The 26,355-nt window shown below is 45.1% G+C and overlaps 1 protein-coding gene across 4 annotated transcripts in view; it reads right to left on the minus strand.

Moving 5' to 3' along the window:
• The window catches only part of CACNA1D (calcium voltage-gated channel subunit alpha1 D), a 322,525-nt gene that overhangs the window by 104,363 nt on the left and 191,807 nt on the right, over positions 1–26,355 (minus strand). For all 4 annotated transcript variants that reach the window (XM_057555475.1, XM_057555477.1, XM_057555479.1 and 1 more), the window contains exon 9: positions 1,000–1,169. In XM_057555475.1, coding sequence (XP_057411458.1) covers positions 1,000–1,169 — 170 coding nt within the window. The remainder of the gene's footprint in view (positions 1–999; positions 1,170–26,355) is intronic.

Genomic DNA, 26,355 nt, shown 5'->3' on the forward strand with positions numbered 1-26,355 from the left:
CACATCTCCGTCTCCTCGTGCCGCATTCACCTGTGTGCGGGCCCGCCCTCCCCAGAAGGAGCAAATCACGTCCCCCCACCCGTCACGAGTCCGCCTGGCATCCCGCACCCAGCCTTGCTGAACGAAGGGCTGACTGCATGAAGTTGGAGGGGCTCCGCTCCGGGGGGGCCTACCCAGCCATCTTCCACGGGGCGGGGCCTAACCTGCGTCCCCAGGCCTCTCAATGGACCAGCGCCCTCGGTCTTTACTATCAACTAGTCTAGATTTGAAACACATCACAAGCACCTTAGTCAACTCCACTGCCGAACTTCAATTTCCACTTTTACCTGAGGCACAGATGGCCTCAGGAAGAGTAAGAGCAAGAAAAGCATATGATGAAAGAGATGCTTCGGTTGACAATGACAATGAATTCCAGGGGTGGACCAAGCAATGCCTGGTGTCCCCGTGTCGGGTACCGGCTGGGTGGGCTCCGGAGCGGCCCCGCTGACTCACATGCCTCCTAACACCGCCCTAAACAGCGAATTGTTGTCTTCCTGGCCGGTGATGGGCTAAGCATTTGGCGTCCCCTGGCTGGTGCAGGTGGGAGCCACTTCAAGGAGCAGAAGGGACGAAGGCGCCCTGCTCTTCAAGGTCCCTTCCAATAACTCGCTCTGAATTGGAGGAACCACAACTTCGTCTCCTCTGGTGCGAGGGTGTCTTACTGCACCCCTGCCCCAGAGAAGGGGCTTACTCCATTCCAGAGGGGCAACCGGCACATCCGGCTGACCCTCCCCGACCATGAAGCCACAAGACGAGATACGTATCTAAAGCCCACACCCCAGGCAGAAATCCAGAGTCGGTGTAAATGCACGGCTCTCGCTGATGTGCAGGCCCAGGAACCGGAGGGCTGGGAGGAGGCCTCAGTCTCAGACCAGGTCAGAGGGAGAGACACCTGCGTGGGCGGGCATCTGAAGGGCACACGGGCTCTGTCTGGTCCCGCGCAGGAGGGGTGCCACCTACTATTTCGTTTGCTCTCCTCTCCTCCTTCTTCTTCGTTCTCAGGATCAATGTCTTCTGCTTGGGTGATCCAATCCAAGTAGCCCCTGAGATCCTCTTCCAGCTGCTGCTTCTCCCGCAGCTTCTGGAAGTCTCCCCGTGCTTTCGCCTTCTCCCTTTCCTTTGAGAATTCTCTGGGGGGAGGCAAAGAGAACAGGCACAGGTCAGGACGTCGCCGGGTACCCATGCTGAGAGCCGTCTGCCCTGCTGCACAACAGTGTTGCAGCAGGACACACGGCACCGAGCACAGCCACATGAGCACAGCAACGGGGGCCACACACGTGGACAGGACACACGACAGTGCCTTCCCAAGCAAGACTGTGGGGGTCAGAGTTGCAGAGACCACACCAACGCACATGCACCGTCCCTCAGAAAACGAACTCCCTTCAGGAGCTCTGTGCTCCCAACAAGCCGAGTCCCAAAACACCACGAGCTGCCTGTCACGGCAGGCCCGTGACCCCCCACCAGGGGCCTGGACTCAGAGATGTCCCACCTCCCCAGAGCCTCCTCAGATAGCCGGCATCACGCTTGAGAGAGAAAGGATTCACGAGGGCCAAGCTGTGGTCACAGAGGGCTTCTTCCATACTTTGAGGGAACACTCAGCGTTCCTAATGTGTATCGGCCCCTTTGTCCAAACCAAGAGTCCTGGGACCCCAGCTCCCCACCCGCTGCAGTTCTGGCCAGAGCAGAGGACAGGGTCAGAGCAGACCCACCTCACAGCCCCGTTCCCCCTTCCCAGACAGGAAATGGAGCACCCATGAAGCACTGCTATCTTTCTTAACCCTCGCTTCTTGCCATGATCTTTTCCCCAGAAGTCCTCCCTATAGAAGGGGAAAAGGCAGTATGATTTGTTGCCCATTTATGGGAACACCTGCCCTGCCAAGGCTCTGGCAGACATGGAAATGTTCCCAACTGTTCGTTGTTTACTCTACCTTTCCCGTCTGCAAGCCTGGATCTCTGCGTATATACAGAATCCCACATTTGCTCAGGCAAGTCAGGAAGTCAGGTGGATGATTACCCAATTCTCATATACAAGGAACCATCTGCGTTTCCAACCGTGAACTGTTCCAGGAGCCAAGTTATGCGTGTTATGGATTTAGGAAGTACGATTAAAAAGCAGCTAAGAAAGCAGATGAGACGACAGGCAGTGCAGCTTCTGCCCACAGAGCCCTGAATGCTGACGGACCCTACGTCTGCCTTCCTTCCAGCCCAAAGCCAGCACATCTCCCTTGCAGGGACCTCATTAACCCAACCCAGCCCAAGCCAAGCGACGAAGGGGAGGTGACCTGCTTACCTAAAAAGCCAACCTCTACTATCTCTCCCCACCCCCCCAACTCTGGACTGTCGATGAGCTGAACAGACACTTGAACACCCAGTGACACTGATGCTTCAGGTAAGAAACCGGAATCCTCACCAAGCTGCACCCTCTCCCCCCGCCCCGTGAGAAAGGACAACCTCATCGCCCTTATATCACCCAGTTTTCAGATGCCCTGGGATCTGTCCTTGGCTCTGTTAGGGATGGTCTGTCCCACCTTCACCCACTGGCAAGTGAGGAGGCGGCAAGGCTGCGGGGCATCCTAAGCCTGGCTCGCGGGGGAACTGACTCCAGGGGGTTCGCGTGGGGAGCCGAAGCCCATCAAGGACCAGAGAAGCTTTCTGCACTCTCAGCCCAGGACCTTCCCTCCTGGGGAGAACACCTTCCCTCTCAAAACAGAAAGGCCTTTGCAGGCAGCATCTTGCTGCTCACGCGAACCATACCCTCAGAATGATGTGGGGCTTCTCAGCCTTGGCTTCCTGAGATACCGGCCATGCATAACTCAGTTCGGGGTAGGTCCGCCAAATGAATCTGAACTTTGAAAATGTCACACCTGAACCAGAATCTCATTCTTGAACAAGTGGAGGCCTTGGAGTGTCACGTGTCAATATGAAAATGCATCATGTAATCTGTTCTCTTAAATACGCTATAAAGACCAAGTCTGTGGGCCTTCAATTCTATTGCTTACCAAAAGTATCCCAGCACAAATCTTTCTGCATGTTTTGACTCTGAACTGAGAGTATTCAATTCACATGATTATATACAAACAGGGTATTCTTATTTTGGTTACATATATCATCTGAGTTCTTGAAAAAGAAAATTACTACAATAGCAAAAGAGTCACCCTTAAGTTTCACAGGGGATTTTGCTTTAATATCATATTTCATTAAGTTTTTTTACATTAGAAATACAAAACCCCTCTCTCTAACAAGCTGCATCACTGTTGCACATTCTTGGTTGTTGGGACACAGCAAAGCGTGCAGAGGTAAAATCCTACTGTGACTAAAATTTCTGAGAATAAAAAACACTGCTGATGGGACTTCCCTGGTGGTTCAGTGGTTAAGAATCTGCCTTCCAATGCAGCGGATGTGGGTTCGATCCCTGGTTGGGTAACTAAGATCCCACATGCTGCAGGGCACTAAGCCCATGCACTCTAGAGCCCACGTGAACAACTAGAGAGCCTGCACACCGCAACTACTGAGCCCGCATGCTCTGGAGCCCACACGCTGCAACGAAGAGCCCACATGCCACAACGAAAGATCCCACACGCCACAACGAAAGATCCCACGTGTCACAACTAAGATCCGATGCAGCCAAATAAATAAATAAATATCTTTTTTAAAATGTTTAAAACAAAAAAACGCTGCGAAGTCCTGGCTTGTAGCCCATTTATTTTAAATAGTAATCACTATTATAACTGTTCATGTAACAAAACTGTTAATATAAATGCTCTGAACTGATTTTAGACAGTTCTGAATGGCCTAATACTTAGCAGGTGCGTAACATTTACTGATTTGGACAGAACTGAAACTGACAAGGCATAAATCTCCTTTTGCTGGCTCTGAGACAGGGTGGAGGTGAAGGGAGTTTGTGATAAACTCAGCTGTCCCATCGGTCCTCCCAGACCACACTGGGCTCTCAGTCAGAAGACCTGGACTCTAGTCCCTACTCTGTCGCTTTCTTTTTCTGAGCTTCAGTTTCTTCACCTGCAAAACAGACATGCTACCTGTTCTCCTGTCTCACAGGGATTAAGTCAGACATTCAATAAGATGCTATTGTGAACATCACAAAGCACTGTACAATTGTGAAGTCCAAATGTATAACATTTAGTTGTTGAATCTGGGAATAATAAAAGGCAATTGGAGGAGGTTTCTCAAGTACCAAAAGGAGAAAAATTGCAAACCGCTATGAATGGGCTCTAAGCTGCATGATGCCAGCGGAATAGAGGGAAGCACAAAAGGACACATGGGATCAAAGTGGGCTCAGAGTGACCCTGATAAGCCAGCAAGTGCCCCATCAACCCTGTACCACTATCTGCTCAGTGGAAAATAACTCGTTCCCATCACAACAAACCTTGCATCCCAAGAAATCTCACCTGAGTCCACTGAATCTTTATCAACCTCAGTGGATGATGAAAAAACCAGTTTTCCATTTCACTTAAGAATTTATCATTCTAGAAGCCTATTACTATGGGATTAAATAACAGTCACTATTATAAAAGTTAATTTAACAAAGCTATTGGTAGAAACCGTCAGACTTTCACAAGTGACTAGAAATCTGACAGCTCACATGTGATAGAAGCCTACCTGTTCCAGATCAGAAGGGGGAAAAAAAAGAAAAAAGATTTTAAGAAGTGCTTGGACAAAAAAGCACATATATTGTGCTACCCTTTGGATGCAAAAGAAGAGGAAATAAGGAAACAAACACTACTGTAGGATGTATCTGAAAGATAAAGCACAAAATAAGGGATGGGGACAAAGGGAGCAGATGGGATGAAGTAGGAGTGACACTTTCTATAATTTTGACGTTTAGAATCATGTTAACATTTTACACATTAAATTTTTAATTAAATCAACAAGGACGGGAAGGAGGAAAAGTACCCTTAAAGTGGAAGTGAACTGAAACACATGAATCTGATTGTACTTCAAATGAATACCATAACCACCCTGAAGGAGAAAGACAAAACTAGTTCAAGTAGTTCATGAACATTTGACTGCATCCTCTCCATCTTGGACAGGACTGGGGGAAGGGCAGAACCACAGACAAATGCTCAACTCTTTTTAGTCAGTTTGGTTTTTTGTAGTGATATGGATGAAACCATGCTGAAACTATTTCAGACGTATTACAGGATTTCACAAATGAGTTAATGCGTAAATGCAGTTGGGAGCCAGTGTTCTCTCTGTGGAAGGACGGATATAGAAAGACGGGAAGGGGACCATTAGAAAGAGCCCTCTGGGGATGGAATGCAACTGGAATACTGATGTGAACTCATGATTTCTAAAGATGTATGCATATGACTACACGTATAAAGGTAGGTACGTGTATGTAAATGCATATACCTCCTAGCTCTGCTGGAAAGATCTAGAAACAAAGATACCCCCATACCCGGTAGTTATGAGCATACCTGGCACCCAGATCTTGGTCTCTATTACCATTTCCCATTAAAAGGACCAGTAGTCTTCGGAGAAATGGCTGATTCCAGGACTGGGGCAGGGTAGACACAGTACTAAGAGAGTAAGAAAGTGCTTAAAAAACAAAACAAAACAAAACAAAACATGATGGGGGCATGAGATGCACCTCACGGGCCAAATCTGGGATAATGTGAGCCCCCGAATAACTAAAAACAGTAAGGAATTTTAAAGTGTTTTTAAAAACCTGTTCACACCCCTTATAAATTAAAAAGCAAACAAGATAAAATATTAATAGAATATTAAGTGAATTGGAGTAAAGGGTACCTGGATTGTTTACTAAGATATTCTTATTCTTGCAACTTTTCTGTATATTTGAAATTACTTCCAAATAAAAAATTTGTTAAAATGTTTGGAAAACGTAACTGCTCTAATCAAATGCAAATTTATGTTGTTTTACATTCATTTCCGCTTACCGGGTAGACTGAAGGCTCCTTGTGGGAATGGACAATGCTGTCCATTTCTTTCTTTCCACATCTCTCGCCTCTAAGAGAGCCCCTCTTCAAGCAGGCACACAGGAGACGAGGTATAAAAAGACATAACACACAACAAAACGAGCCCTCCTCCTTAAAGAGGCCAGAAAGCACCAGGACAGAAAGCCCACGGTTCCTGGGACTGGCCAGAAGCCTGAAACGAATGCGTCTGAGCCTGTGGATACCATCAGGAGCAGTCTCCACCACCAGCCTGCCATTTTCCCTAATCACAGGCTTACGGGGTGGAGTTTCTGTCTCAGGTTGTTAGATTCCCTCCAGGTCTATGTCCCATAAGGAGCGATTTCTCAGGGAGGAATCTCCCTGCCAGCTGGACCTGACAACTCCCCAGGGTCTCACGTTGGCCAGTCTGCACACACCTCACCCATCGAGGTGGCTGGAGGGGCTGGAGCTGGAGCGTTTCCTCAGGGCCTGCCTCCCTCTTGGCTGGTCACCAGCCCTGCACAGCTGGACTCCACCATGGTGTCGTCCTGCTCAGAATGCCTCAGGGGTCCTCACTGGTGCCCTCGGGAATCAAGGTCAAACACCCTGGCCTGGCGCTCACCTGCTTCCCAACCTGCTATTCCAGCTTTATCTCCCCTTCTCATAAATGTACACCTTGCACTTTGGCTACACTCCTCTTTGCTTCCCCAACCCTGTGAGCCTCTGTCCACAGAACTCTGTCCACCTGAGCAGCCTTCTCCCGTCTTTGAACTCCAGCTCACCTGTCGAGACCCAGCTTTCCCTGGCTACCCCAGCCGAAGAGCTCTGCCCTCCTTGGAGTCACCACAGCGCTCTCCTCACCGACACCAGCCGTGGATCTGCACGCGTGCCCTCTCCCTGCAGCCTCCTCAGCGGTGTCCTTAACGGAGCCCAGCGCAATTCCTTACACGTCATCCTCGCTGGATGGAGAGTGTGAACGGCGAGGCAAGGGTGGCATCACCCTCATTACACAGCAACTGAGGTCAGGGAGGTTGGTCCCACAAGCCCATCCAGCTCCTAAATCCACCCTCCTAAGGACCTCCACATGGGCACACAGGAGGCCGAGGAGGAAGAGAGTAAACATAGGAATGGATAAGGATAAAAAAAAAAAAAATCAGCTTATAGTCAGTCCAGGAAGGGCCTTAAATCCCAAACTAAGGGACGTGCTTCCCTGTAGGCAATGGGGAACCAACAGAAGTTTGATAAGAGAGAGTCACCATCAGCTTTGTTTTCTAGGAGTGATGTGTGAAGATGAGATCATGTAAGGAGAAAATCTGGTGAGGAGGTCAGAAGGTATTCAGTAAGCCCTGGGTGATGGACTAGATTTAACATCAATAAAAATGCGAGTAAAAAAAGTACAGGGTCCTGATACAATTCCCAACTTTCTTACACCATTTGGAAAAGCAACTATGAAGCCTGACACTGCTGTCCCTCCAACCACCCTCCACTTTACAGTCTGGTCATTTTCACCTCCACCCTTTCCACGTGGTCCCCTAGGTCTGGCACACCCACCGTTGTCTTCTCAGCTAATATGGACCTTCCTGCAGGGCCAGGTGATACACCACCTACCAGGTGAACATTGCCTGCCTAAGCGTTCAGGAAAGAAAGGCAGGGTGGGCAGGGGGCAGAGGAAGGGCAAACAGGAGGTCAGACGGAGAAGAGATGCCACAGAAGAGCCACGTCCCTGGTCCTCAACCTCTGGAAGGGAAACCTCTGCCATGGGAAAGAGGAAGCAGACCCGCTGTGTGCCCCAGGGAGTGGATGGACGTTTCAGAAGATTGCTTTCAGCACAACAGAAGGAAAAAATTTCTAATAGTCCAAGTTCAACAAAAATGGGAAGTGGGAGCCTTGGAAGCAGCAGCTCCCTCGAGGGGTACAACGGGGACCTTTGGTAGAAGGACTAAGCCCTCGGCGGAGAAGCTGGCGCACAGGATGTGGTGAAGACCTCACCGTCTGTCTTCCCCAGGCCCCACCTCATCACCCTGTCCCCCCTCAGGACAGCACTTGCCCCGCGCTGCGTCTGACCGTAGCTGTGACTCGAGTCTCCCCAGGCTCCTCAGTGGCTCAGAGGGATGCAGGACACCCCACTGCTGTGAAGTGGTCCTTTCCTCATTTTCTGTTCCTCTCCCTGGGCGGCAGCCTGGAGCCCTCTCTTAGTGCTGGCAGCCGAGAACCAGAAGGGCTGAGAGCATTCAGAAGAAAGGGTCACCAGGGGTACTGCCTGCAGAGCAACGGTGCTGCCCCCGGCTCCCTCCCTGCCCCCACGGGGCTCACACAGATGGAGCGACACAAAGAAGACGACAAGCGGAAGCTCCGAGACAGGCGCAGCCCGAGCCCTCACCACCCTGAGCAGCCCCTCACCCACGAGCACGTTGGCCCTGGGCCCCAGCCAACCTCCAGCAGCTCCAGAGGGTCTGCGCCTGCACGGCGGGGGGCTGACTTGGTTTCCCGCGGGGGAGCGCATCAGGCCATGGTCCTCTTTCCCGGCAGGAACGGAGCGAACCCCTTTGGTATCGGGATGTGTGTTTGGAGCCCTCGGAGTGTCTTTACATTCGCTGCCCACAGGCCTCACTGCCTCCTACGGCACAGGCAGGACCAGGATTTTCACTCCCGTCTCACAAAGGCCCAAACCGAGGTTCAACAAGGTGACATTACTGCTCCCACGTCACATGCCGGGTAAACAGGACAAAGGACTCTGAACCAGGCTCCAAACCCAGGCCTCTTTTCAAAGGATTCCCAATCCCTCCGCCTCCTGGCTCAAAATATGCGTAGGCTGGACACTTACTGCTCAGGACCAGGAAGGGAGGGGCAGGGCAGAAAGCACCGCTTACCCTTGCATCCTGATTTTCTTCCAGAGCCCCAACTCGGGCTTAGAGAAAGGTGACAGCACCTTTTCTGCTCATCTCCCCACATGCTGACCTTCACTCCCCAAAACCAGCCAGCCTCCTTCCCGGGAGCCCCTACATAACTTCCCCCACCAGGAGCCAGGCACGTGCCTCACGCTCTGCAGAGACCTCCCCAAACCCTGACACTGACCAGGGTTTACAGGCCCTGCCATCCCCAGCTCTGGGAGCCCTGGCTCAGTCAACACTCCTGGAGAGAGAGCACTTAGCCTGAAGCAAACCATCGCCCTGAAATGGCAACGCAGGTCAAACGTGACTGCCACCAGTGCAGAAGGACGACGCACGGTCTGCTCCGGAATCTGTTATTTCTCAAATGCCCCATAAAATAAATGGGCCACTGGAAATCATGTTGATTTAGAGATGGAGCTTTTTCTTGGGTTGTAGTACTGTTTATTTTAACCAAACCCACACAAATAAAATTTAGACAAGCTAAATGCTTTGAAATTTATACACACACGCACAGAGAAAACAAACACAAACAAGCACAAAAACCTCCAGTGAGCAAGGTCAACGGAATCACTAGGACTCAGACTTCTATAGAAAAGACTCAGAAATTCATCAAAAAAGAAAACAAACCCCCCACAAAAAGGCTAAGAGGAGGGGGAAGTTGAAGAAATAAGCCACTGATTTTTATCAGCAGAGGCCAGTCTTCTTTAGACCTAAATTATTTCCCCTACACAGACATAAAGGAAATAAAACAGGATGAAAGAGCAGTTTGGTTCAAAAACATTTTTGCTTAAATTTAATTTTTTGGAAAGCACATAAGTTCAGTTTGAGTTTGAGGAAATTGGGTGTTTTATTTTAAAAAAATCAACAGTAGTGTGTGATGCTTCACACACACACAAATTTTAAATTGTTGGTACTGGTTTAGTTCAAAGTTCATCAAAATCATTGGCTTTGTTCCAGTTTTCCCTCAACCGCAAAAAGTCAGGAGCAGCCAAAATGTGTTCACTCTGCATGAAATAAATAGGCCAGAATGGGGGGGGGGGAGGGCTTTGGACTGCAGCACCCCATCGATAAGATGTGCTCCCTTGCAGGTAGCTCCCACGGAGGGGACGAGGGCTGATGGATGACAGTGCCCTTTAACGGAAGTTAGGCACTGGCCTCTAAGAAGTGAAGGGGAACCACCGGCGAGCCAAAGAGACAAGAGCAAATGGAGGACCCTTGTCTACACAGCAAGCAGGTCGAGAAAAATATTTAACAATCACACTTCCCATCACCCAACTACATCATGACTATTCTTTGGGAGCTCATTCCTGAAACAAACTCCATGGGGAATCCTTGTGTGAAGGGATCCTGTGCCTTCTAATTTTTCTGTTTGTGATGGTTGGGGAATATTAAGAGATTTTCTCAAAGCAATCCTCCCCTTTTCATGTCCATCGCTTCTTTTATTGACATCAACGTCTGTGAAGATGCTTTATATAGAAGAGTTGTCGTCTTTTGGGAAGATGGACCATTTTCAGAGTAGGTGTTTCCTAGCTCTTAATAACTAGGGTGAGTTATCTTCTGTGAACGACAGCAGGGCACCCTGAACACACCAAAGCTCAGGGACAGGGCAGCACTTATGCTGCCCGAGAGGAAGGGGGGATGGACGGAGAGAACAAATGCACGATCTGTCCACTCTTCTCTCTCCCAGTCCTTTCGGACCACTCCCTGGCTTGAACCCTGTGCTCCGGCCATCCTAAAGTTCCCTCATTTTCTCCAAGGCACGGAGAGCTCTTTCAGCTCCAGGCTGTTCCCGAAGTGAGGCTCAACTCACTACTCTTCCAAATACCACCCCACTCAGCTGGGTCAGCCTACAAAAACATTTCTCCAATTTGCCCTGCAATTTGTTATTTAATATTCGCTCTTACACACCAGACTGTAAGCCCTGTGACGGAGGGGCTGTGTCTGTCCTATCTTTGCATGTTGGTTCCTTATCACAAATCCTGGTCATTAGCAGTTGCTCGATAAGATTAGGCTGAATTAAATATATAGTTTTATAGGCTCAGGCCTTACGTTAATGATGATAGGTCAAAGACGTGATTGTGGGCTCTGCATGGGACATACCTGTAACTTTCTATCACCTAAAACCGCACCCATCGTTGTCACAAGCAAAAAACAAAAACTAAGCCAGTCAGAGTCCTGGACAAGTCTAAGAAGTCACCCATGGAGAAAAAGCCTCTTAGAATGAAATACATTTTCCTTTCAACACTTTCCACATCCCCTTGTCTGAGGACAGAAGAGCTGCTCTTTCTTTGAAGTTAGTTTCCATGGCTACCAAAGACATTTCCCCAAAAGATAAGAATCCGGGTTGTATGCTGAAAGTTACAGACTTCTTGTTTCAATCTGTTTTCTAAAAAACATGTTTTAAGAGGTGTTCTTCAAAAACATGGGCCTCTTGCTTGACATCACTTTCTCCAAGTGAAATGTATCAATCAAGTGAGCCCTGCCAACTATACCACATCTTCTCATGACAGCTTCAAATACTGCTCCTTAAGAAGTCATCTGAGAACCACACTTCACTAGACTTGTCAGATTCTGGTTTTTAAAGAAAAATGAGAAAAATGTGTACCTGACGTCTGACCTGGGAGGGTGGCAGAACCATTCAAAGTCAACATGTGGCAAGAGACCAGCGAGCCCAGGCCCTGTCCTGCTTCTGCATCAAAACAGTTTGCTGCTAAGGGCCTGGTTAAAGAGCCTGAGATGGACAGAGGGCTGCACCACCTATTCAAAGGGCAGCTGGGGGATCTGACCACAGATGAGCCACACTGGCCCAGGGAAAAAGCTGGAACAGAGCCCACCAGCTGGGAAGTCCTCAAAGCAATCCCTGTAGGAATTCCAGCCCAAATCCCACTCACTGGTCACGTCAAAGGCAGACCACCTGGAGAGAGGCACTAAGGGAGATGGGGTCCTCCCTCTGCGGAGCTTCTCCTTGAAGGACAGGATGGGTGGAGTGCCCTTTCTGAACCACCAGACTTACTTGAGAACAAGGGAAGAGCATCCTATTATAGGGGAGACTCAGGGACTCAGAGAGATTACCCCCCACCCAGTAACAGAATCCCAAAAGGACCTCTTGAGATAGACTGGGACTTGTTCACAGGAGTTTTCAGAGGTAAAAAACCCCAATTTCTCTGAAGTCTCCATATTCCACGATTCCCCTTTACTTTGAGTAATTAATTTGGGGGAAGAGAAAGAAACTGGCAGAGCATGAAGAATGGAACAGCTCAGGATGTATCAGCACAGAGCCAGTCTGACAGATGGGATCCCCCAGGGGCACCCTCTCATCACACACAGAAAGAGCTTCCAACTGATGAGAAAGCAGCCTGGGCTCTGGAGTCGAGCAGATTCAGATTTCATCCCTAGCTTACCCGGAATTCCTTCCTTACTAGCTGTGTGACTTCGAGAAAAACAAACCCTCTCTGAGCATTGCTTCCCTCATCTGTAAAACTGAGGCAAAAGACACAGCAACTAAAGTAGCTAAGAAGATTGAATGAAATAAACTTTTTATAGGCACCTAGCCCAGCGCCGGGCATAGATCTATATATAACTGACATATTAACAACAATAAGTACTAAAGAAAAATTCCCTCACGTGATCCATACCCCAGAGCTGACAAATCCACAGCTCTCTCCTCATCTGAGAGACACTGACCCTCAACCATCTTCCATGAGGTCTCCTTCATTCCCACCCCAGCCGGAACTCTCACCTCCTCACACCCCGCTCCCTCTGCCACAGCCCCCAGCCCCAGAGCTCTCCTCACTCCACTCGGCCCAGAGAAGCACAGCTTTACCTTCCAGGCCCGGCCCGCCTCCATCACCTTGCTGCTCAAACGCCTCCACAGCTCCCATGAACTAAAGACAAAACCCCGCCTCCGTCACCAGGCACTTCCTTCTGCCCCACGACTCCCAGACAGCACAGAGTACCACGACGGCCCCACTGGCCAACTCACTGGCTCCTGAAGTGCGTGCCACACCAGGCCCTGCTCCCCTCCCCACTTCTGGGGTCTGGCATGCATCCTCCTTTCTTGACATCCTTACAAACGCCCTTCCTTCAATGCCCCACCTGAGTCCGGCTTCCTCAGGAGAGCCCTCTCTGACCTGCCAGCCCCCCACTGCTCTCCCAGGGCACACGGCTCGGTACAGATTGTGCTCAAGTACACTTGACTGAGAGCCGGAGGGGAGAGGGTGCAGGTGCTGGCGTGCACACAGGGAGGGCCCTGGCGTTCCTCCGTAGGTCCCCGTAAGCCTATCTGTAAGTACCGTAGGTCCCCGTAAGCCTATCTGTAAGTACCGGCATATGATTCAAGGACAGGTAGGCCTCTGGGAACAGCACACCTCTGGGCAGGCAGTGTGCCACCACCCACTGGATTAGAATCCCTCAGATTCAGTGAAAGCCTCCCAGACTCACAAGCCGAAAAGCCCCAAACGCTTGGATAACTTAAACCAAGATTTATTTTAAAGCAGAATTTCAAGGGAATGATCTAGTTCTGAGTGGATTAGTATTTTATCCCTGAATCCAAAACAAACTCTTACGACAATCAGACTTAGAGAAATTAGGTTAGGTCTTCAAGTGCCACTCCAGGTCCTGGAAAGACGCGGGGCCCTGGAGACAACAGCTGGCACGTGACTATTCAGACTGCAAACAAGAAGGCTTTTCAAATTCACAGGAACAGCCTTGTTCCTTGTTCACAGGAACAGCCAATGCTGACCACACCTCACATTTGCAAAGGTCTTTACAGTTTACAAGGTCCCTTCCCATCCATTTCTCTCCCTGGTTCTCAGGACAGCATTGTAAGAGAAACCACACGGGGGCTTCCCTGGTGGCACAGGGGTTAAGAATCCGCCTGCCAATGCAGGGGACACGGGTTTGAGCCCTGGTCCGGGAAGATCCAACATGCCGCGGAGCAACTAAGCCCGTGCGCCACAGCTACTGAGCCTGCGCTCTAGAGCCCGCAGACCCAACACAGCCAAAAATAAATAAATAAATAAACTTATTAAAAAAAAAAAAAAAAGAAAAGAGAAACTACATGGCAATGGGGCCGTCAACTTTAGGAGCAAGAAGACCCTGACTTGGAGAAGTGAAGTATACTGATGAAAGTCACGTCGCCAGGAAATGTGGCGCCAGGACAAGAGCCAGGACTCTGACCTCTGAACTTGAGCTCTTCCCACTACGACATGTGGAAACCAATAACCACAGCAACTAGGAATCCCCTGGGCCAAAGGAGCCACCGCAGGCGGGGCAGCGCTCAGGGATCCCAGCCACAGCACTGCCACAACCCTCGGCTGTGGATACACCCGCTGGAGTTACCAGCACCCCCAGGCTGTCTCTACAGAGACTGGAGCTTCTGGCACACATCTCAGGCCAGGTGAGCGCAGACCACAGGGGCTGGACAACATCGCCCCAGACCAAGTGAGCCAGGGTCTCCGTTAGCTGAGGACCCTGCCCCATCGGAAGAGCTCACCACCACTAAGCCTCGGCTCTCTTCACTGAGGCCGGCAGTCACCGAGCAAAGCGCAAGGCACATGTCCAAGGCCCAGTACCCATCACCCAGTGCGTTGTCATCCTGAGGTCCTCTGAACTTCCCCGTCGCTGACTCAGCCTCCTCTCACTCTTCACTCTGGAATTGCTGCTCCAGAGGGTACATTCTCCTGTATCCTCAACCTTTTCAAAGGGACCCACCCCCTTCTCCTTTGCTTTGATGGAAACCTGGGTCATCCTCAAGCTTACTGCTTTGCTTCCCTTGTAGCCCTTCCAGACCCCACCTACCTCGGGTTCTCAAGGTGGCGTTGACAGCCTCCTTGCTTTTCTGTTCCTCTTCACATGTAGACCAATACTCCCTCACCCTGCTGTAAAAATCTAATAAACAAAAAACCCTACTCCTTTCAGGACAGTGCCAGTAGGCTATGTGACCTTCTCCCCTTCCTCTGTGTTGTCTCCTACTTGCCCCCTAGACTGAAGTCTTAGGCTCCCAGCTCCCAGCCTTCCTCCCCATCCCAAGTCCTACCATCTTCCTGGGGGACTCCAGTAGCCCTTGGTTGACCCTGCCAACACCTGGCTTTTCAATCCCTTGACATATTAATCTCCATGACTATCGATCTCCAAATTTTACCACCCCTAATCATGAATTCAAGCTTTCTGCTCTCTGACCACAACCTCCTCTCAGATCAGTTGACTTGTCTCACTCCTCCTACTATAAACAATACTAACCTCTTCGGAACGTCCAGTCCACTGACCATCCCCATTTTCTCTCAGTCTGTTAGGCTTCCCCGTCCCTCCTAATCTACCTTAGATTTCATGATCCATCAGTAATCCATTTAGTGATGTTATTGCTGCTACCCTAAACTCTCTTGCAGCCTTTTACGATACAGAGCGAGCAAAACCCTCACCCCAGATGACCTCAGATACTCCCTTTCTCCATACCTGGGTAAGAGCAGTCAAACGTGGCTACAGAAAAGTCATATGATGTGATAGATTGACATCAATATGGATTCGTCATCGCCAGCTTCAAAAACGACCTCAATGCTACCTATCATCTACGTCAGTTCTCTGGTCCACTCACTCCCCAACTCCCTGCAACCACCATCTTGAACCTCCCCCACTCTCCAGACAGGACTCTCTCACCCACCCCCTTGCCGCCAGCAGTTAACCCTGCCCCCTGCTTCAGAGAAGCTAGGAATCAGGCAGGAACACTCCCAGCTTCCTACGATCAAACCAAACTCGTATCTGCCCCATATTCTCTTCCTTTCTTCTCATGACAAAGAAAACCTCCTTTTCTTAATACTACCTGTCTTCTGACATCCTAATAAATTGATTTTTCCAATCCTTCCATTTTTTGAGGTCTTCTTTAATTCCCTTCAGCCAAGTTTTGTGTAGACACGATCTTGTACATCTTTCGTTAGATTTATTCCTGGGATCTTGACTTTTTTAGGCTTTGGTTTTTTTTTTTTGCATCTTCCATGTCTCTGCTTAACATTTTGAACACATGGAATATAGTTATAATGACTCTTTCATGTCCTTTTCTTCTAACATCTGAGTGAGTTCTGGGTTGGTTTCAACTGATTGATTAAATCTTCTAATTATGGGTCACGTTTATCTGCTTCTTTGCATGCCTACTGACTTCTGAATCCCAGACATTTTAAGTTTTATCTTGTTGGATGGTAGATATTTTTGTATTCCTACAAATATGCCAGTGCTTTGTTCTGGGATGCAGTTAAGTAACTTGGACTAAACTGATTGATCGTTTCAGGTCTTGCTTTAATAATCTGTTAGGTCAATCTGGAACACTACTTAGTCTAGGACTAGTAATTCCACTGCTGAGGCAAATCCTTTCTGAGTACTCTACCCAATGTCCTGTGAATTATGAGTTTTTCCAGTCTGGCTGGTGGGAACAGGCAATATTCCTGGCCCTGTGCGAGCACTGAACACCATCCTTTCTAATCCATTCAAATATTCTTTCCCCAGCTTCCTCACACACATGTGCTGAAAAGTACTCTGCTGAATACTTAAGGGGGAACTTCTGGAGTTCCCTTTCTATGAAATTCTCTCCTCTCCAGTACTCTGTCCTGCATACTTTAGCCACCTTAGTTTTTGCAGACTCTTAGCTTCATCTTCTAAACCCAGGGGGACCACAGGGCTCTGCCTGGGTTCCCCCTCCTTGTGCCGTGGCCCAGGAATTCTCTTAAGCCAGTAAACTGGAACAATTATGGAGCTTATTTAGTTTATTTCCTGGTTCTCAGGGATCACTGTCCTTCATTGCCTGACATCCAGTGTCTTGAAAACCGTTGTTTTACATATATTGTCTGTTTTGGGTTTTGTTGTTGTTTCAGGTGGGAGGGTAAATCTGGTATTTGTTACTCCATCTCAGCCAGAAGCAGAAAACTCTTTTAAATCTATTTTAATGGTATTTTAAAATCAATTTTTATCATGACACAAGTCACGAACAATAAAATGCACACGATTTAAGTTGATGGTTTGGCTAAGGTTGACACCATGTAAAAAACACCCCAATCAAGATAAAGAACATTTATAACACCTCCCAGAAAGGTCTCTCATTGCCTTTCCCAGTAAACTCTTCCTCTTCCCACCCTAGAAAACCAATGACCTGATTTCTACATTATAGACTAATTTTGCCTCTTCCAGAACTTCACCATATGTTATGTTTTGTACCTGCCTTCTTTCCCTCAGCAAAATGTTTTTGAGCGTCATTGATAATGTTGTACTAGTACTTCATTCTATTTTTACTGCTGAATGGTATTCCAAAGTTTGACTTGGATACCACAATTTGATTATCTATTTTACCTGCTGATAGACCTTTGGGTTTTTCCAATTTGAAGCTACTATGAACAATGCTCTATGAATGCTGACATACAAGTCATTTTGTGGACAGAAGGCTTTCATTTCTCTTCAGTAAACAACTAGGACTGGAACTGCTGAGCCATATGGTAAGTATATGTTTAACTTTATGAGAACTTGACAAGCTTTTCCAAAGTGGTTGTACCATTTTATGTTTCTATGAGCAACATGTGAGCATTATCAGTTGCTCTATACTCTTGTCAACACTTGATACTGTCTTTTTGATTTTAGCTATTCTACTATTCTACATATGTAGTAGAATTTCACTGCAATTTTAGCTTGCATGTCCCAGATGATTAATAATATTAAACATCTTTACATGTACATTGGCTATTTGTATATATTCTTTTGCAAAGTATCTTTTCAAGTCTTTTGCCAATTTTAATTATTTTTTGTTTACTGTATTGTTTACTGTTTATCTTATTATTTAAGAGTTCTTGTATATCCTCCATACAAACCCTTTGTCAGATATATGTATTGTGAATATTTTCTCCCATTGTGTGGTTTTCTTTTCAACTTCTTATTTATGAAGGGCAGAAGTATTTTTAGAAAACATTTATATTTTAGCTTTTTACTTAGATCATGATCCATTTCAAGTTAGTGTTTGTGTCTAGTGTGACCTAAAGGTCAAGGTTCATTTTTTTTCTTTTTTAAAGACATATCTAGTTTTTCCAGCATTTCACTGAAAAAAAATTATCCTTTTTCCATTGAATTATTTAGCAGCTTTGTCAAAAAGCAATTGACCATATACACATATTTCTGGATTTTCTATTCCATTCAATTGTTCTGTGTACCTATCTTTATGCCAAAATGACACTGTATTTACTGTAGCCTTATGGAAGTCTTGAAATCAGGTAGTGTAAGTCGTCCAACTTTGTTCTTTGTCAAGATTGTTTTAGTTATTATAGGTCTTTTGCAACTTATATAAATATTGAAATCATCTTGTCAGTTTTTTTTAAAAAAGCCATTAGCATTTATGAATGGGACAGCACTTAAAAAATAGATAAATTTGAGGAATGCAGATAAATTCAACATCTTAAAAATATTGACTCTTCCAATCCAGACCAAATGATCATGGGCCATCATCATTTACCTAGATCATCTTTAATTTTACTAACCAGTAGTTTTCAGTGCAGAGGTCTTCCGTATCTTTTCTTATCTTTATTCCTAAGGATTTTAATTTGTTAATGCTATTGTAAATCATATTTTCTCAAATTTCATTTTCCACATGCTTGCAGCTTGTGTATAGGAATAAAATTGATTTTTGTATCCTGAGACCTTGCTATATTCACTTATTAATTCTAGTAGGTTTTCCGGCAATTTGTTAGGACCTTCTAAGTAGACAATCATGTTTTCTGTGAACAGAAACAGCTTTTGCTTTCTTTCTAATCTTTCTGCCTTTTATATCCTTTACTTGCCTTAATGTACTGTCCAGTACTTCCAGTATAATGTTGAACAAAAGGGGTGAGAGAGGAATGATTACTTTGTTCTTAATCTCAGGGAAAAAAAAGCATCCAGCCTTTCACCATTAAGTATGTTGTCAGTTACAGTTTTTGTGTTTTTTTGTAGATAACCTTTTTCAGGTTGAGGAAGTTCCCATATATTCCTAGTTTGCTAAGAGCTTTTTATCATGAATATTACAGAATACTGTTGGTGGCATTTTCTGCATTTCCTGAGATGATCATATGATTTTTCTCCTTCATTCTGTTAATACGGTAAATTACATTGTTTGATTTTACAAAGGTGAACTAACCTTGTGTTTCCTGGATAAACCCCACTTGGTCATGAGGTATTATTCTTTTAATAATTGCTAGATTTAATTTGCTAGTATTTGAGAATTTTTACATCTATATTAATGAAAACTACTGTTCTTTTCTTATGTCTGTTGGATTTGGTACTGAGGTTATTCTGGCCTCATAAAAATACGTTAGGGAATGTCCCTTCCTCCTCTATTATCTGAAAGAGATTTTTTTCTAGAAATGATATTCTTTCTTTCTAAATTGTTTGACAGAATTCACTTTTGACATCACTGAGGCCCCCAGTTTTCTTTGAGAGAAGGTTTATGATTCTGAATTCCATTTGAAAAGCAAATATGGGGCGCTTCAGTCTTTTCTTTCTTTTTGAGTCAGTTCTAATAAGCTGTGTTCTTCAAGGCATTTGTCCATTTCTCCTAAGTTACTGAATTTATTGTCGTAAAATTATTTATCCTAGTCTCTTGTTATCATTTTAATGTCTGTAATATTTGTGTTGACATACCCTCCATCGTTTCTAATACTGATCGATTTTTCTTTTTTGATTAGTCTTGCTAAAGATTTATTAACTTTATTAAGCTTTTCCAAGAGTCCACTCGTCTTTGTTAACTTTACCTATATCTTGCATTTTCTCTTCTACTGACTTATGTTCTTATTTCTTTTTTCTACTTTCCTTGGATTTAATTTGCTTTTCTTTTCTAGATTCTTAGATGGGAATACAGACCACTGAATTTAAACCTTTCTTCTTTACTAATATAGGCATTTAAAGCTATAAATTTCTAAGCACTGCTTTAGATGGATAATGCAAATTGAGATGTTGTATTTTTATTATCTTTCCGTTTAACAAACTTCTCACTTTTATTGTAATGTTTTTCTGAATTGTAAGTTATTTAGAGATGTATCATTTAATTTTCAGTATTTGAAGGACTTTCTAGACAGCGTATTGTTACTGTTACTATTTCAAATCAATTGCTATTAGAAAAAATGTACTCTGCAAGATTTAAACCTTTTGATACTTAGTGAGACTTTGTTTTTTTAATATAGTCCACACGTGGTCTATCTTGGTGCTCCTGAACAGAATGAGTATTCTGCAGTTATCAGATATAGTGTTCTATAAGTACCAGTTAGGTCATTCTGGTTGGTAGTGTTCAGATGTTACCTATATTTAGTTTTTTTCATCCCCTTGCTCTTCAGTTATTGAAAGAACTATAAAATTTTCATCTATGTTTGTGGATTTATTGATTTCTCCACTTAATTTTGACAGCTTTCCCTTCATGTATTTCAAAGTCTATTAGGTACAAACTCATGTAGAATCATTGTCTTCTTGATGAATTGACCCTTCCAGGAATATGAAATGTCTCTATCTCTGAAATATCTCTCTCTGCAAATATTCCTTGTATAGAAGTCTATTTTATATATTTGGTATTAATATATTTATCCCTTTATTTTTAATCTGTGTCTTTATAGTATCTTGCATTTTTATTCACTCTGACAATTTCTGTCTTTTAATTAAAACACTGTGCCCATTTCATTCAATCCAAGTACTGATACAGTTGGGTTTATGTCCACCATCCTGCTATTGGTTTTTTGTTCATCCCATATGTTCTTTGTTCCTTTCCTGCCTTATCTGTCATCTTTCAATTTGTTTCTATTGACGCCCCCACCCCATCTTGATTATGGATCACGTTTTCCTGCTTCTTTTCATGTCCTGTAACTTTTAATGATGTGGGGAAACATTTGGGGAACATCTGGGTTTTTGGTGTCTTCCTTTAATGGGTGTTGACTTGTTTTGGCAGGTGTTAAGTTAGCCACTTGTCCTGATCCTTTTGAAGCTTGTTTATAAGATTTGCAGGTCTAGACTGGGGTAGGTCTAGAGTGGCTCTTACTCCAGGGCTAAGGTAACCCTACCCGTAATGCCTGGCCTTTCCGAGGTCTCACTTGAATGTCCAATGTATCATCAATGTCAATCTATTCCAGCTGGTCAGAATCCCTCTGTTTCCCAACATTGAGATTTCCAGCAGCTCACAGCTTTGTAGTAGCTGTTCTCTACCAATAAATTCAACTGGCACATAGCAGCTTAGTATATAGTCAAAGATTTCAGAGACTCCCTATTCAGCTTTCTGGAGCCCCTTCTCTGCATACCTCTCTCTCTCCAGTACCCTGCCCTGAAAAATCCCAGCTGTCTTGGCCTCTCAAACTCTGCTCTTTGCCTCTTGAGCAAATAGACCACTGTCCTCCTCTGGGCTCTGCCTCCTGTGCCACAATTCTAAAAGCATCTCCAGGCAGACAGCCAGGACAATTGTGGCACTTACTGCATGTGTTTCCCTTCTCCTAAGGAACCCAATCCTGTGTTGCCTATTTCCATCTTCTGAAAAAAAACAAAACAAAACAAAACTGCTTCATATATTTTCGCCAGTTTTATAGTTGTTTATAGTAAAAGGTCCATTCTGGCACTGTTACTATATTGTGGCTGGAAGAGGATTACAATAGCCTTAAATGGTCTCCCCACATCCAGTCTTGCATCCATCCAATCCATTCATACTACTGCAGCCAGAGTGATTTTTATATGCTGAATTTTTCCAACGTTAAGAAAAAAGTTCAAATGTTCATAAAAGTGGGAAGACTTACACAGTGAACAGCCATATGCCTACCACCTAGTTTCCACAATTAACATTTGCTACATTTTCTTTATCTCCTATCTATCCATCCCTCTATCCATCCAGTTATACTATATTTTTTGAAGTATTTTAAGGTAAGTTGAAGACATCAGAAAGCAGAGTAATTTTTATAAAACACAAATATAAATCACATCACTTTGGGCTTGAAATTTATCAGTGGGTTCCTTTACCCTTCAGCTAATGACCAGATCTGTGATGTGATCTTGAAGGACCTTTGTGATCTGGGCTCTGCTGACCAGTTTGTCTTCTTCTTTTCTTCACCCTCCTTTCCCAGTCCCCTGAGTGCCTGCCACCCTGGCTTTCTTCAGTTTCTCCAGTGCCCTCTGTTCCTTCCCACTGTCGGGCCTTTGCATGGGTTTCTCCTTGACTGTAATACCCTCCCCGAGCGTCTTCTCCCATCTTGCCTGGATATGATGGCTATTCGTTCATCCTTCTCTTCCTCCAGGATGCTTCCCTTACACATTTGTTCTCCCTGTTAAACACTCTCACAGCACCATGCACCTCTCCTTCAAAGAACTTCTAAAAGTTTATAATTTTTGTCTCCCTCATGAGATACAAGCTTCACGAAGACAAGACTTTGCTTTGTCTCACCATTGAAACCACTGTGTAGGCACACAAAAAATATTCATTGAATGAATAAGTCCTTTTTTCTTAAGTAGTCTGAGAGAGAGAGAAAAATATCGAGCAAGATTTTCTGTTTATTAGTCTGTTGCACTGAACCTGATCCGGTGGTACAGGGTTAGTCCTAAATATCGCCTCCAAGCCAATTATTATAGTTGCCCTCATCCAGATTCTTGGGAACAAAGTCATTCAGAAAGCCCTCCAAGACAGGAAATTCACCATTTTTTCAGTGTTCTTTTACACAGCCAATCTAAATTCTCGTAACGCTGTGGATCCATATCTTCATTTGATTCTCAGAGATATAGCTCTGAGTCTCAGAGTTTCATTTTGTTTCAGAGAAAATATTTTTTTTTTTTTTTAGCATTTTTTTTTTTAATAGCTACTTTATTTATTTATTTATTTATTTTTGGCTGTGTTGGGTCTTCGGTTCGTGCGAGGGCCCTCTCCAGTTGCGGCAAGCGGGGGCCACTCCTCATCGCGGCACGGGGACCGCTCTTCATCGCGGTGCGCGGGCCTCTCACCATCACGGCCCCTCCCGTTGCGGGGCACAGGCTCCAGACGCGCAGGCTCAGCAGTTGTGGCTCACGGGCCCAGCCGCTCCGCGGCATGTGGGATCCTCCCAGACCAGGGCTCGAACCCGTGTCCCCCGCATTAGCAGGCAGATTCTCAACCACTGCGCCACCAGGGAAGCCCAGAAAATATTTTTAAAATAGTATCTTTAAGGGTTTAACACCAGACAGCACCCAACACCTCATTCTGTGCCTCTCCGCACACACTCTTACCTTACACACCAGGGCAATAATGACAGCTCTCCTTTGCTTTGTGGGACCTGCAAACACTGTCTCATACGGGAGAAGGATACTTTTGCCTTGGGTGCATAATTTGCTTAAATATTAAAATGTTCCAGGAAAGGAACAACTGCTGAACTTTAATAAAGAAGAGCTCCCTATACCACAGACATATGGGTCTTGCTATACTAAGCTGTCCTGCTATATCAATATTTGATTTCTGTAAGCAATTTTACCAGCCTATAAGAGGTATTACACGGAAGGAAAAAAAGACTGGCATAAAGTTGACAGTAGCGCCTTAGGGCAATCACAGAAGTCAAATGATTAAATTCATAAACAACCCTTCACTGCAGAAGTAACAGTGATTGTTAATGCTGCCAATGGAATAGGGAACACAGGAAAATTATGGCTTTAATTTCAACCATTAAGGTACCAGTGGCTTTATGAAGAGCTGAGCTCTGCATGAGAGCACTATGATGAATTCGCTTAGTACAGAGCTCGCCATCGGCAAAATGGGTGCTCAGGAGGGCACACGTGGCCAGAGATGCCTCCTGGGTCCTCAGAGGTTTTTGCCAAGTGTTATAAAAAAGGATTCGGTTAGGAATAGATGATAGCCACAGCTGACAAGTGAGAGAGCTCTCCTGAATCTGTTGCTAGTGCCTGGCTGCTGTCCACTGCTGTTGCCAGGGAAACAGGCGTCAGCTTGATGGAAACAAGGATCAGCGAAAACTTTCACTTACCTCATTTCCACTGATCCCAACAGCCATTTCTATGGAAACAGTCGCTTCGAGCCAGCGGCGGAGAGGTTACAACTCACTTGTTAATGTCAGGTGTGGCTACCAGCCTATGCGCTTCAGGTACCACCGTACCTACAGCAGCCGCATCCACCTGTCAGCCACCCCCGACAGCATCTTAACTCTGCAACAGGAAGGTTCAGTGCTTAAAAGTATATATAAATGTTTAACACGGTTCTTTATTAGAAAAAGGAAATTTAGCATTCTTCCACATAAAGCTGAAGTGGGGCTTAATTTCGTGTTCTACCAAAACCAAACCACGTGAAGTTACTAAAGGACCACAGATCTCTCCCTCAGCTTTCAACCCCACTCCCAACATTACTTCCAAGTTCAAGAAAAGAGACCTCCAACTGTATGGACAACTCTTTCACCTATGAGTCTAGTCAAACCAAAGACAAATCCAGCTAAACGTGTCTGGAATTCTGGCAGCCTGATCATCACTAATTACACACTGGAAATTTTTTTTTTTTTTCAAATTGTAAGAACTATCTACAAATACCCTCCACTGTCCCTTTGTTTTTGGACTAGATCTCGGTGTGCTTTCTTAGTCTGTTGGTCAAGCACTGTCCCTTTGTTTTTGGACTAGATCTCAGTGTGCTCGCTTAGTCTGTTGGTCAAGATATGGAATTAACTCATTAACTCAATATAATTTTATTCTGTAAAACAGTGGTAACCAACCATGCTGAGAGCCTGGTTATCCCATTACCTAACTATACCCCTTTCAGCGTTGCAAGCAATTCAACTACTCTTCTAAGATGTAGATATGTTTAGGTACAGGAAGAAATTCTGTTGTTTATTTTTTGTCAGCAGATGCTGGTCAAATATTTAATGAGAGGGAATTCTAATCCCAGTCAGGAATAATTTATATGAATGCCTATTCCGAGAAGGTATGTCTCCACAAGCAAACAACCACCATCTACCTGGCATGTTTTGCCCCCTGAGCCAACATTCCAGGGGAGGAAATTAGAGGCAATCTCCGATTGACCGTGGCTCATAATGGTGTGAATTTAATGGGCCAGGGTGTAAATTATGATGCCCTCCCAAACCTGAACCTATTCAGTACAGTGCCCCCCCCCAATACCACCCCTCTCCACTTCCTCTATACCAACAGTAACACAGGTAGAGTAGCCATGCCTGAACCTTTGTCTAGGTTTTTTATCCCAACACTTTCAACCAATCACCAAGCATCCTTCCCCCCCAATTATTGTGGATTAAAGAGAAACCAAATGGGTTGAAGAGAACTGGAATGTTCTGGACAAATGTGAATCGAGTCTAAGGATTAGGAGATGAAATTAATCACTTTTTTCCTTTAAAAAAGTGATTAGGATAGAGGTCCATCTCAATATTGGTCATAGTTTGGTAAATAATTCAAGAGCCTTCAGAGTATGATACTGAATTTATAAAAGAAAAGAAAATAGAGTTTTTAAACATTTTTTGGCAAGGAATATCCAGGCACCAAGACAACAGTATTAAAAACAACTGAACAGAAAAAATATTCATAGCATAGGATCCTAAAATTGCCCTTTGGATTTACTATGAAAAATGGCATGTGAGCCCTGACTTCAAAGGCCGACAGAGAACAGATGCATCGAAGTCTGGGTTATATTACACTAATCTCTTAAGGGTCTTCTATCTAATCTCTTTCTGGCCATTGCTAAGTGCCAGGGATATGACTGCCACTATAATAAATATCAGAGATTATCTAAACTTCTCAGGAGAAATCCATCTAACAGACATCAAAACCTGTCTAGGCATTGTGGGCCCTTAGTCTTTCTTTGGCAGAAACAAAGACAAAGGCAAATCAAATCCTTCCTCAACAAGGACCTATAATTTACCAGCTTCTAAATATTTTCATCTTCATTGTACCTTCCTGCACCTCTGATAGTATTTTTGAACATTAGATCCGCTAAAAGGAAAGAGCAGTAGAGAATACTTCGTTTATTAACTCCTGAGTAAAATAGTCATGCAAATTAAACCCAATCTATAGGCCTGGTCACAGGGGAAAAAAATTAGCTTAAAAGAACTGACTTGATGAGATTTTTCTTGCATCAAATCCCATTTTATATACTCTTATTCAAGCTATCATCATAATGATAACCAAGCTCTCTACACCCTTCAGCTCACTGAATCCTCATGCAACTCCACACGGTGAATATTATTAACATCATTTCACAGACAAGGGAAGTGAAGCTCTAAGAGGTAGGTCATTTCACCAAATCTCACAGTTGGTAAAAGGTAGAGCAAAGAGTCAAGTATTGATTATCTGACTCTAAAGCCAGTGTTTAACCATATGTTACAGAAATGCCACGCCCCTCTATTTGTGCAAAGAAATCACTGTCAGACATAACCTCAATCATGATTTACAGCTGCATCATACCTCATAGCTGACAAAGAACCTCCACGGCCTCCTCTCGGGGGGCACCGAGTACAGTATTACCGTGCATACATAGCTCGTGTCTCTTGGTCACTTCCTGGGAAACTTCCAGAAAATGGGAC

Source organism: Balaenoptera acutorostrata, chromosome 10 (genome assembly GCF_949987535.1).
Source record: "Balaenoptera acutorostrata chromosome 10, mBalAcu1.1, whole genome shotgun sequence".
Taxonomy (NCBI): Eukaryota; Metazoa; Chordata; class Mammalia; order Artiodactyla; family Balaenopteridae; genus Balaenoptera; species Balaenoptera acutorostrata.